The 14,148-nt window shown below is 31.5% G+C and overlaps 1 protein-coding gene across 1 annotated transcript; it reads right to left on the bottom strand.

Moving 5' to 3' along the window:
* Positions 1-267: 267 nt before the first annotated feature.
* LOC107900343 (uncharacterized) lies at positions 268-1,523 on the bottom strand. Its single transcript, XM_016825976.2, has 3 exons — positions 1,499-1,523; positions 1,188-1,234; positions 268-849 (listed from the first exon to the last, which is right to left on the bottom strand). Exons 1-3 carry the CDS (start codon positions 1,521-1,523, stop codon positions 391-393), a joined length of 531 nt encoding a protein of 176 aa, XP_016681465.2. The 3' UTR covers positions 268-390.
* Between the last annotated feature and the right edge of the window lie 12,625 nt (positions 1,524-14,148).

The raw sequence follows: 14,148 nt of genomic DNA, 5'->3' as shown, positions 1-14,148 counted from the left end.
ATCATCCGGTTCCCATTCCTAACCATAAGTTTTTTTTTTATGCATTTATCTCTTAATATTATTTGAGTCAGAAATGAGATATAAATAAAGCTCTCCTCGATTCAATTACTTAAATATCACTTTGTGGTATTTTTAAACAACCCTTAAACTCTCTTACTAATTATATTCACCGCAAAAGGAAATTACATGTTAAATTAAGTTTTCTAGATATGCAAGGTTTAGTAATTTTCAACAAAATTGATACTATTAAATGTGTATTAAACCCTTTGGATAATTTATTTATGTATGTAAAAATAAACACAAGATGTATAACTTCGTAGGTAAAATCCAAAAATTTTAAAAATAAACCCATATATGATTTATTGACGGTACTATTATAGTTGGTAAAGTTTAAAATGAACGGTTATTAAGATTGATCTTGGGGACACAGCTATTGCTTCTGCCAATCTTATTTGGTGTGTTGGAGCTTCGATTCTGGTTGCTTCTTTTAGCTATATCCCTCATGGCGCAAGTGAGGGACAGCTTGGGATTGAGCCGCGTGGTGCTATTGAATCTCTGGCAAAACTCCCTTTGACACCTCACTGCCTCTTCCGTGCCTGCCATGGGACTTCGGTACAGCCTTTCGTTCACAGCTTCCGAGCACAGCCCGCACACCCATTTCCCGCAATGCCGACCCTTCACTCTCCTGATGTAATCGGCGGTGCAATCCTCTTCGAGCCCACAACATTCGCATTCGGCTTGCTTCACCTCATCGTCAATTTCTGTTGAAGAAGATGCTGTCTTTATATACCTCTCCATTTCCAAAGTAACATCAGATACCACCTTTCTGAGATGCCTTTGCTCAGTATTCTGAGGAAAATTAAGCTTTGAATGTACTTATAAGAAGAAGACATTTGAACTCTTACTTGATCTTGATTAATTTAAATTTCAATTAAAAAGTGAGTTAGTTTGTGAATTGATGAACTTAAAATGATTTTAATTATCTAAAATGATTCAAATTTATAATGACTTCACTTGAAAATCAAGAAATTTAAACTCAAATCATCAGTGTCAAAAACAATGCAAACTCGAAATTATTTTAAAAAGTTTAAAATTGATTCAAAATGATGTGACCCAAAATCAACTCCACTTATCTAATTGATAGTTGTAATAAGAAGTAAATAATGTATAATTGTAATATAACATACCATGGCTGAGAAGGGATTTGAAAATTCTTTAATGGTTTGGAAATTTGCTATCAAAGGAAAAGAGAACAGTGAGGAGGGTTTTGAATTGGAAGACTATATATAGAGCTTGTAGCTGTTCAATTTTACACTTTACAGTCTAAAATATCTGTAATCTAATTTCCCTTTATTTCTTTTTTAGATTGAATCACTTCTTTTCTCATCATAACCTGATAAATTAATTAGCAAATTGTACCACTAGGAGGGAAATGGTTGTGCTGAGATTTGGAAAGGGAAGATAGCGAGGTCAAATGTTATATTGGGGGGAAGAATACATGCACGAGGAGGAAGGACGTGCATATTATTAAAATAAAAAGATGGCCAATCCATATTGAGACAGTGTTTTGGCCGTTTGAAGAAGGTATGGAATATTGCAACCCCGTGAGGATTCACGAGCACCCTTCACTGTCTAATTTTTATATAATATACATTGCCATTGGATTCAATGCTTGCAAGGTTTTATATAGAGAGAGGCAGGCGTGGAAGCATTTCTATCCATCAATTTTTATTTTAAAACAAAACCTTTCTTCATATCAACTTGTAGAGTAATATAGTACTATTGCTTCATGTTATATCTATATCATCCGTCCGTGATATCTCATTAGGTTAACCACTTTAATTAGGAAAGAGTTCGTCCATATAAAGATTCTCTTAAATGAAAATTTTACATATTTATCATGTAGACTCCCGTTAAATTATATTAATATTTATCCAAAGATGACTGTTATTACATTCAAATTTACGTGCAATAAAAACCCCATAATTCTATTACCATAGTATAACTCGGTACATCCCATTACATGTTAATAGAGCTCTGCATCACCCTCCAACTCACCCTACATAGTATGACATTGGTCTAGAAGGTGCGATCTTTTCCACCATTAAGAAGACTCCAAGCTTTCACTCCATTGCTAAACAATCATTTGCGTCATTCAACACATTGTGTAATTCTCCTCCAACCTCTGACGCGACATCTTGCATCAACACTTCCATATCAAGTAATATTATTTTATGGTGCAACAGATTCGTGCATGCACCCAACTGTAAATGGATAAGGGATAGATTAGTGAGGAAAGTGAGATAATATACTTTTTTCAACAAAAAAGTTAGAAAAATATATTTTTTTTAAAAATGGATAGACTGATTTGCATGCACATCATGAGAATAGGAGCTTATTAAAATGGTCCCCATCCTAGGCCACCAACCCTAACAACACAAATTGCAGACGAAGATAGAACAACAATGACACTTCAAAGAAGAAATCCATCTTCTCTCTCGTGTTGCTGATGTGTATATATGTAATATATATACTTGAATTGCATGGTTTTTATCAGTAATAAAAAGTGATATATAATTAGATTGATATACTTAAATTAAAGTTTACGATATTAGTTCTTTTTCCCTTTTTGCCAAGACATTACGACGTAAGTTTACTTTATATATAAAGTTCACTAAGAATCTATGACGGTAAAAAAACTTATTTAATACATAGCTATTAAAATATCTAGATATAAAATAAAAAATAATTAGAACATATTTAAATTTGAAAATAGAAGTCAATTGAGTTTTAACTCGACTGGCTTTTAACTTGATTGGCATCAATATTGTTGTCAGTGTAGGAGGACGTAAATTTGAGTGCGCTGAAGCGTATCATCTTCCTATTTAAGGGTTGGGGAGGAGGGGTTATGACTAGTTCTAAGCATTGTATAAAAAAGAACAGATATAATAAAAACCTAAAATGAGATTAATGTTCAAAAAAAAATTGAAACAAGTCATGTGAGTAGCTAAAAATTACCGATTGTAATTAGTTTATTGCTAACTCATATACTAAACATGTGAAAAATTTTGTAAAATATTCATCAATTTAAGGAACCAAGAATATGAGTTGATTAACTTGAGACATGTTGGACACTTTCCTTAAGGATATTTCGTCGTGTAGTGTTTCCCCCAATATTCAACAACCACTTTTGTCAATCGTTGGAAAATAGAGAGCATGAAGAACTAATCAATTAAATACTAAGCTAGAAAGAGGGAGAAAAAAGCTTTAAAAAAACAAAGAGTGTCAAGAGAGGAGAGGAAAACACAATGTTAAAAGAAAAGATGAAAGATATTAGAACTTGAGTGAGTTGGAAGTGCAAAGCCATAATTGGGCCTAGTATCATGCGCAGGGGAAATCAGCCTATTTAATTTGAATTGAGCTTTTGGGCTCACCTTTCGTGCGCACGTGTCCATCTTGTTTTGGCTCTTATAGGTCCAATGTAAAGCAATGCTATAAAACATCATCTTAAGAGGTTTCTTTAAAGGATTTGGGATTGTGGAATTCTTTGAAATACATAAAAGCTCCCAACAATCCCTCACATATTTCAAAGAATTATGAAAGAATTTTAGTTGCGTATTTCGATACAATGCAATAATCTTGGTATCCTTTAGACTATGAACTAGAACTTTTGACAAATGAGATAAAATTTATTAAATAATTGGTGAAACAAGTTTGTATGAACCAATTATTCATTATGTAAACTAACATTTCCATTTATCATATTCTATCTATGATTCGTTCTTCAGCGTGGTTGTGTGCTACTAGGTCATGCGCGTGCTTAACTTTCATGAGTGCTCTAGAAATTCTGTCATAAATCTCATAGAATCGGTCCTACTTCACAATCGTATAGATCAATCCATCAAGTGTATTCTGCAAATCAATACACTGCCTATAAATGATATGGATTTGATTAAGATTTTTTACTCATCTTCACCATCCATGTAGTTTTTGTTTTAGCACTATTTGCACCATAGGAGAGACATAGTTTTATAGTTCTTAACAGATCTACTAATGACTTCGTTCTTACCCATATGAACCTAATTGATGGATCTCCAATCACATAGGTTGGTTTCCATCATTGTTGACCTCATCCTTTCGCAGTAGTCCCATTCCCCTCAATGTTTCATTTATTAGTTTCTTTCCCAAGGGTTTAGTAAAAAGATCAACCAAAGTCAACTTTGACTTCACATAAACAATTTATATTACTCCATTTTGTATTTTCTTAATCACATAATGTCTTAGATGAATAAGTCTATTTTTTCCATTGAAAGTTTTATTCTTTGCAATGGTTATTGTTGATTGGAAATCACAATGCATGGACACAAAAGCTATTAGCTGTGTGCCCAATGGAATATTTGCTAAGAAGTTTTTCAACGACTCAGGCTCATTACCAGTTGATTCCAAAGCAAGAAACTCAAACTTCATGATAAATTTTGATATAATAGTTTGGCTGATCTCTACAATATTGCACCACCACCAAGGGTGAACATATAACCACTAGTGGATTTTATTCATCTGAATTTGAAACCCAGTAAGCATCATTGTATCTTTCTAATATAGTGGGAAACCCATTAAATAAGATACCATAATTCACGACAGTCTCTATATATTTCACATGTCTAACTATAGTATCCCATTGCTTATGATTTGAGTTTTTCTTAGTCGACATACATTTATTAAATGAGTCAGACTTCTAATAGTTTGTGCATATTATGTTGAGCAATAGGCTCACATTTATTTTTTCCAATTGAGAGCTAGTATCATAAGGAGGACCCACTGATTTGACATCAAAGTGTCCAAACTTATTTAGAAGTTTCTCAATATAATGTTCTTGTGATAACATCAAACTATCACATTTCCTTGTGATCTTGACATCCAATGTAACATTTTCTTCCCCCATATCTTTCATGTCAAATTTGGAAGCAAGATACCTTTTTGTCTCGAGTACTAACTCATAATTAGTACTAAAGATCAATATACCATCAACATATAAATATATTATTATACAATCACTATTAACAAACTTTGTATAAACACATTTATCAACTTCAACAAAGGACAAACCATCATTTACTAAAGTTTGATCAAATTTATCATGTCATTGTTTAAGAGCTTGTTTTAAACCAAATAAGGATTTGAGAAGTTTGCAAACTTTAAATTCTAAACCTAAAACAACACAACCTTCAAGTTGTTTCATATAAATTTCTTCTTCTAATTCTCCATTTAAAAAATACTATTTGTCACACCCAGAAATATTAAAGATTTGGAAAATTTGAAATTCTGAGTACTTAATTAGAAAATTTTCTATTTAAGCGAGTTCTAATGTAATTATGTGAACCTTACGGCCTGGTTGGGTAAATAGTTAGATTTTAAATTTAGTTTCGTCAAATTAGAACTAAGAGTTTCTATTAGCGGGAAACATTATGATTAAGGGTGTTAATAATACTGACTAACTTAGGATTAAGGGAAGCGGTGGTAAAAAGACTATATATAGGAAGGATTTTTCATACTGATATTCATTTTTCTTTTGTTTTTCTATCTTCTTTTCTAGTTCTTTCTGTAAGATAGGAAAACTAAGAAATGGTTTGCATGAAAGGAAGTATCACATCCCAAAATATAGGGAGTTAGATTAATCAGATTACAAAATTATGGGGTTGAAATGAATATAAAAAAATTAAGGTAAAAAAATATAAAATAAAAATTAATTAAAGTATTAAGATAATATAATCAGATTTTATTAGAACGAAACTAGATTGCGAGGTTTAATTTGGAAATAGTGAGTTTTAATTGTGTTAGAACCTAATTGGAAAAGAGGTAAAATAAAATATTAATAGTGAGTCCTGACTATGTGTATTAATAATTATATATGAACTAAAATAAGGGAGTATTAAAAAAAACTATAATAGTTAAAGAAGCTTAAAAAAATTGAGTAATTATATAAACTAATAGAGAATAGGTAAGTTGAGCCCTAAATTGATATGTACAATTAATTGACTAAAGTAAATATGAAATAAGATATAGTTTAAGTGGTAAAACATTCTCCTTTCCCTCTTGTGATCCCAGTTTCAAATCTTATCTTTCCTTTTTATTTTGAAAATTTGCCAAGTCTCCAGCAAAAAGAAATAAGAATAATTAAGCATAAAAATCAAACAAGAATTGGGCAATAACCCATTGGTTAAGGCCCCAACCCTCCCATTAAACTTGTGTTTGAGTTGCGTCTCCCCCTTTTAATTCGACCAACTTCTAGCTTTGAAAAATTGTAGTAATGCCCAAACGTTTCTAAACCTTAGAAATTCACTCCAATCCTAATTAGAATTCACATATCTTATCATTTTTTAAAATTTAAATAGAATTAAAATTCCATATTTTTTGTAATCTTTTTATCCTAATTTGAAATTATATCTATTTTTTAAATAAATTCAAATAGAAATAGAAGTCCATAGCTTTCTTTTTATCTTCTTATCCTAACTAGAATTCAAATTACTCCTTTTCAAATTCTAATAGAATTTATCCTCATTCTTTCTATTTATTCTCTATTTTTCCTTCAAAACTCATATTGCAAAATTCTTTCAAATTCTTGGGTTCTTTCTTTTTCTCTTCTATTGTTAAATCGGTTTTCAATCAAGGAATTTAAAACCATCTCTCTTTTCTTGAGTAGATCATCAATCTCTCTAAAGCTAAGGTTTTTAAGTCTTCAAATCAGGTGTGGGATCTAAACTTAAAACATTATGTGTGATTAATTGTAGTGTTAGGAAATTAAAAGAGTTGTTATGCGAATAATATAATATGCAAACCTAGAGGAAATATCATGCGAACACTATAGGAATTGTAATGTGAACCCATAGAAATTATATGGGAACCTTAACTGCTTAATAGGTGAGCTATACATATTTAATTATTCGAACCATATACATGCTATGTGTGAACTATATGTATGCTTTATGCGAACCCTTGTATATGCATCATTGTTATTCTTTGTACACACACCAAATATATGTGTATATGTGAGATTGATTGAATACATGATTGCATGGAATTTGATAATAATTTGTGACAATAAATGTGCTAAATAAGCATAGTATCAAATTTTGATAACGAGTATGATATGATGAGTATATGTGCATATTACATGAAATTGGGAATAGAGGACGAAAGAGTCCCATTGGAGACAGTGGCAATTTAAGTCCACACCGAAAGTCAGTACTGCACGAAGTAGGCGAAAATGTCATCCAAAATGGATAAGCTAGGATGGTAAGCTAAAAAGCCGCCAAACTAGGTCAACCGAGATGATAGTTTATGTGTAAAACCATCTAAACCGGATAAGACGGGATGGTGGTTTTAAAACACCATCAAAGTTAGACCAAACCGGGGTGGTAGTAATAGTCACCGTCACAGATGACTAGTGAATGACCATGGCCAGTTATTATTATATGTTAAGCGAGATGGTGTGTCGAGCAATACTCTAGGGCGGTTCGATTTATTATATGTATTGATTTATTACATGTTCATCATAATTATATTCTGTATATGTATTGATTTATTATATTTTCCTCTTATTATGCCTAAATTATTATTATGTTATGAATTAAATATTTTACTGTTCAATTGATTATATATAATGATTAAAGATTAGTCTCACACTGAGCAGTTGTAAGCTCATTCCCCCTTATTATGATTATATATATTGATTTATTACATGTTCATCAATATATAATGATTATATATATTGATTTATTACATGTTCATCATAATTATATTCTATATATGTATTGATTTATTATATGTTCCTCTTATTATGCCTAAATTATTATTATGCTATGAATTAAATATTTTACTGTTCAATTGATTATATATAATGATTAAAGATTAGTCTCACACTGAGTAGTTGTAAGCTCATTCCCCCTTTTCCTTACCTCTCAGGTAATGCAAAAAATAGGTTTCGAATCGGCATCGAAGGACCCTCGGATTAGAAAGCCATATTTTTTATTGAAGTTCTACTATTAGGTTTTATTTAAAATGTTCCTTAATCGTTTATTTTGAGTTTGTAATTATTTAGTACTTTCTCGTTTTTACAAATCTTAGGTTTGGAATTTGTTACCTTATTTATGCATGACATTTAAATATTACTCTAATATTTGCATGTCATTCGGTTTAGAAAATTATCTTTTGATTTCCGTTGCTCTATAAAATACTAAAAGTTTTGAATAAATCTTTTCCTCAAAACCTAAACCGTTTTTTTCAAAATCTCACATTAATATTATTGTAATTAAATTACTAGGTAAATTATGTTTAAATTAAAGAATATTTTTCCTAAAAACTAAAAAATAATTTTCAATCAAAGTAAAAAAAATGGCTTTACGAGATCACTTCGGTGATCGAATGTAATGCATTCAACTTAGCCGAAACTCCTAGGCCGGGTCAGGGGTGTTACAGGAAGAATCTAAGGTGGTAGAATAAATACTTGAGAACTTAGCAATCTAGTAATCTTTTTAAGTCTTGCGCATCTTTCGATTTAAGAAAAGGAAGGACAGTCAGGGGATTTCAACATAGTTTATTTTAAACTGTGATGTTTAAATCATAAATATCATTTATAACTCTTCTGCATGCATAAGGATTAAGTTTTCTTACATATGTATATCTTCATTTTGATTTTTATACGATTGTATATTTAGCCGACCAAGAAAAACAAGGTCCAAGTGATAAAGAAAAGGCTAAACAGGTGTAAGTTGTATCAACTCAGGTATTTTGTTGGTGAGTTCTAAACTCAAACTCTTTGTGGTTGTTTGATATATATATCAGGACTGTGTTATCATATTGTGGTTAACTTCATGTTCTGCTGCTGATGATGTTGAGCTGCTAATGGGGTTCTCCACATAACCCAAAATGATGAGGGGAGAACCTCACCAAATGTGAGTCTAGGCGAATCCTTGTCGTAAACATACCAGAAAGATAAAAGTCTTTGTGGCGACCTAAGAGATGAAAGACTTTGTGACGATCTAAGAAATGAAAGCCTTCTTGGTGATCTAAGAGATGAAAGCCTTTGTTGCGATCTACAAAATAGAAACCGTGTGGCAAATGAAGAAAGGACGCATTTATGGCGCACTCTAAAGAATGGCCCATGCGGCAACCTTCTAAAAGAAATGCCTTTGTGGCGAACCCTGAAAGAAAGAAATGATTTCCATGACGTATTCTAAAGGGATAAAATTCTTGATGAATAAGGAAGGAACAATATGAAAGGTGGATTTTGGACTTAATTTGCGGAAAAGAATAAAAGAAATGACTTTGCAGTGGGTTACGAAGGACTATCCTTTATGGTAGATCCTACAGAGAAAGTTTTCATAGCACGCACCAGATGATCTACTCTTATGGCATGTTCTGGGAAGGCTTCAAAGAATAATCCATGAAGGACTTTTTTTTACGGACTCTATACTAAATGATAAGCATATTTATTATTATTTCTAAAGGCAAACAGTGAGATCAGTAAGTACGAAACTTATCTTTGGGTATTATGGTAAGGTACACAATATGATTAAGATTGGTGTAGAGATGGACATTTTAAGAGATATAACGAAGTAATGAGAATGTATTCTGGAAATAAACGTAAACATGATGCACTCGAAAGGAAGTATCGATCACTTGAGTATAGATCTCTTCCTGAAGTTTAAGGAAGTTATGGCCTGGTGAATGGAGAATGTAGGTAAGGTCTCAAAGGCATTGAAGAGAAGGGAATGGTCTTAGAGTAATGTATGGTAACAAACATGAATAAAGTAACACAAATAGAGGCAGCTTTTGTTAGAGACTTGAGGAAGAATAAGAGTAGCAAGATACTTCTTGAAACATTAAATGTGGCGTGCAAGTATGGTTCAAGTAAATGGTGTTTGCTTCACCGAGTTTCGTTGAACTTATCTCTATGTGTTATGTTTCAAGTGGCTTTAGGGTCTTTGCCTAAAGGGACGATGCCACGGCTATGCCGTAGAAGTGGAATATTTGGCTATTATACATACAGAGCGAGCTTGATGGCGAGATCAAGTCTAAGTTGATATTTATATATATAGAAACCTTTTCGCTGGATAGTTATATTAGGTTGAGGCCTCAATTTGGTCGTAATTGTAACAATTCCTCGATGTTTGTTAGTAAGATTTCTTCATGGTTTATACTTACACATTTACTTAAAGATATTTTAAAGTTGATCAGTTGTATTCAATTGCAATTTGTATAAGTAGAACTAAATTTTAATTGCATAAAATCGGTAACGCCCAAGATTTGGATTCGATTTATCAAGTTGAGTTTGGTATGTTACATAGTCGTTTGAATTGAATTTTTTTTTCATTTGTTTGTTAATCCGAATTCAAGGTGCTTTTGCTGTTGCTAAACTTGCACCAAAAAATTGGGAAGGGAAAATCACCATCGTATTTCTACTCAATCATTATGCATTTTTCCTTTACTAGGAGCATGTTGTTCTTTAAATTATCCAGTATTGCTCTAGTTTCTTTGCGAGCTACCAACATCATAAAGAAGCCCCCATTAATTAACTATGGGAAACTTCAAATGAGTTTAAAACATCCACAAAAAAATAGATGCAAAAGGTAGATGAAAACCTTCTTCAAACACATACAAAGGTAATAAAAAAATAGGGTGATTCAATTTCCCTCAACCCCACCTCACTCAATTGGTGTGTTCACTTAAAAATTGAAAATATTTACTTAAAATTATTGAAATATTGAGTTCCCCTACCCTCTAACAGTTTCCACATCTCTTTTAAAGTGGTTAAACACTCAAATTCTTCATTCATAGTAAGCATATCCTCAAGTTTTTTCGTGACTTTAAGGATTAGACTCTTCAAGCCATCTATAGGAAGATTAAAGTAAGAATCGAAGAAGAAAAATAGAATGAAAACACAAAATAATTTAAAAACACAAAGGAAATTTAGAGAAGTAGAAAAATAGTAAAATAAAGAAACCAAAAACAATTTTTAAAGTCACCTATTTATATAGGAATGTTTGACTCTTCAGTTTACATGAGACATAGTGGCAAAGTTAACATGCACCTCACTCTCGCACTTCTCTTCATAAACAATATAACTTATCCACTTATAACAAAACATGTGGCTTGATTATGCCATTTCATTTGGTATCGTTGGTTAATCAGCACAGTCAATTCGGTATATGCTTTTAAAACTTCCTCCACAAGTCTAAATCAAATCCCACTTTAAATGTTAAAATTCAAATTTTAGTTTAAATAATTTTGAAAATATTTTCAATATCCAAATTGTATATTTTAAATGTCCCATAAACATAATTTTCATATTTCCAAAAAAAAAGTATGGACTTTTTCCAAGCTACAGCCCCTATAAGCGAACCGCACAACCTCACCAACTTTATTGAACAACCTTGACAAACTCACAAATGTCACTTTATAACCTTCCCTCACTTGGGGGGGGGGCAATTGTTGCACCTCCCCACATGCCCCTCTATGTGTCTTCAACATGCAAGTCACTACCTAACATGTCTACATCGAGTGAACCTTTAATTGGGCGAGACTAGCGAAACTCAAACCATAATAGAATGTGAACCACTATAAAAATATTCTCATTAGATGTAAATGGATGCACATAGAGATTCAAACTTATTGATTATCTAGATATCCTAAGGGGTTATATCATAGGATGTCATATACCGTCACTGCAAAAGAACAAGGTATAACTTCAGTGTCAGTGAGGTCAAGGGATGTGGGCATTTTTGTCCCCTAGTATATATACTCATCACAATACCTGAGAGAGGCCAAGGCACATACATATCATCCTCCTTCCACCCTCATTCTCCTTCTCATGACATCAAAAATTTCCTTAGCTGAATACCTAGTAACTCTCCGCCCCAACCAAAGGTGAACCACCACCAAATCAACCTTCTCCTCCTTATTAATTCAACTGATTGACAATATTATTAAATGTTTTGGGGTTGTTTTGGCTTTTTGCATCAGTTTTGTTATTAGTTCTTGTACTATATGTAAGTTGTGAATCTAGTCCTTGTATTTTAAATTGGCCATTAATCATGTACTTTTCAAATTTTAAAAGGCTTAAACAACAAAACGGTATATAAACTATACTAGTTTTCCCAAATTGGTACCTAAACTTTTTTTTGGTCAAAACTAGTACCTAAACTATTAAACCGTTACCCATTTTACCCCAACTGTTATTCCCATTAGAAAAAAAATTCAGCCAATCCCAACTTGAGACATAGACATCTATTTATTTTTATCAAAATATTAGTAAAATTCATAAATTCATTTAAAAATAGTTAAAAAAATTAAAACATTTTTAAATGTAAGTAAAATTTTACTTCTTCAATATATCCCCAAAACATTTCACGAACCCTATTTGGTTTAAAAAATTTCAACAACTCTTTTTACTTCAAAAATTTCATCAACCCTTTTAATTATCTTCTTACAACCTTCAATCCCTTATAGAATTGATAGGAGGGTAAGTTTAAAGAACTAATTTTTTCTTAAAACTCTTGTTTTACTGAAGAATTATTTTTTTTGGTGTAGAGCAAAAACTTAAGGTTCTTTCTTTCTTATTTGGCTGGATGTAGTAGATGTTGATTGTAAGCTTAAAAAGCCCTGGTGGGTTGAGGGTTGTCCATTGTTCTTGTGGGTTAAGAGCACTGATTTATACTTCAAATACCCCTTGGGGCAAAAGGAAGAAATTCTATAGTTGTTCAAAGTATAAAGACGTATTTTAATTTGTTTTGTTTTTGTTTTAGTTTCGCACCATATTTGGATTAAATAAATGTTGGATAATTGTATATATCTATGAGTTTTTATGTTGAAGGCTTAATTTGACAGGAATTTAGTTTTGTTCTGAATTTGAGATGTTCTAAAAATTGGCTAATGAATGTTTACTGTTAATATTATAGGGTTGATTTTGTAAATGAGTTTTGTTTGATATGAAGTTTAGTTTGATGATGTTATTTAGTTAAAATGAGATATTTTATTTTCGAATTAAATTGATTTGTATATTTGAATGGTGTAAGGTGGCTGTGATTTCTTTAAATGAGTTGAAAAGCAAGATGGCAATAGAAATCTTGATGAATTGGAAGAGCAAATCCAAATGCTATTGATTAAGACTAGAGAAATTAGAATCGAGAACGCTGAATTGAAGAAAATAATAAAGGTGGATGAAATAGAGAAGTTAGTGAGGAACATTCCAAAGAAAAAGGAAAAATTAAGAGGGTATAAATTGTTGGTGACAAAGACTAAGAATGATGTGTACTTCTATAAGGTTGCTTTCATTTCATCATGGATAGTTTTTGTTGTCCTTAAATTTGTGGTCTAAAGTGTAGAATAATTATTTGTAATGCTTTTACATTGTTTATTTACTTTGGAATGGAATGGAAGTTATGGGACTTATGAAATGTAATGAGATGATTTAGCTTTTAAAAATATGTTTATGAGCATATTTATGTCCGATTACTATTTTGAAATCTTCTTTTACTGGGAAACAACGCAAGCAATATTTTAGAATTACACTTACAATTATTAACAATTGATATAAAACCTCATTGAAAGGCGCAGGCTTCTTGCAGATGTTGGATTACATTGCAAGTAATGATCAAGTATGGTTGATGTAGTTGCCAAAATACTTAACAGTAGCCCTGTTGCAGATGTGATGACAAGAAACAACCAAAGTTCCACAAGAAATGAGAAGAAAGTTCAACATATTGCCTTGATAAAGGCATAGGCTTCTAATTACATACTGTAATTATTTGAAGGACAGAAACATACCCCAGAAAAAAAAAACCATATTAAAAAGTGAACAATTGATTAATAGATTTTAAAGTTTTGCCTAATGTATGAAAGTTCAACAGTCCATCTTTATGATTTAAAAAATTGACAATAAACAAAATTAAGTATAATAGTAAAAAAAAGAATCATACACTACTTTCTATTAGCACAGATACCCCAAGAAGTAATAGTCAAAAGATATAAATCATGGCAACAGAAGCATTAGAATCTGTAAATAACATTGCATATAAAGGGAATATAATATCAAAAATCTCAAAGTTTAACATGTTGACATTGGCGTTTTCCAATAATACAAAATGAACA

Source organism: Gossypium hirsutum, chromosome D06, assembly GCF_007990345.1.
Source record: "Gossypium hirsutum isolate 1008001.06 chromosome D06, Gossypium_hirsutum_v2.1, whole genome shotgun sequence".
NCBI lineage: Eukaryota > Viridiplantae > Streptophyta > Magnoliopsida > Malvales > Malvaceae > Gossypium > Gossypium hirsutum.
The sequence above is the reverse complement of the archived record's forward strand: the minus strand, read 5'-3'. Positions and strand labels throughout refer to the sequence as shown.

Bases quoted from the DNA above. Each gene is read 5' to 3' on its own strand.
- LOC107900343 (XM_016825976.2), bottom strand. From the start codon at position 1,523: ATGCACGTCCTTCCTCCTCGTGCAT. The intron at 1,235-1,498 runs GTATTCTTCCCC...TTCCTTTGATAG, and splicing joins CGTCCTTCCTCCTCGTGCAT to CAAATTTCCAAACCATTAAA. The intron at 850-1,187 runs GTATGTTATATT...AATTTTCCTCAG, and splicing joins CAAATCCCTTCTCAGCCATG to AATACTGAGCAAAGGCATCT.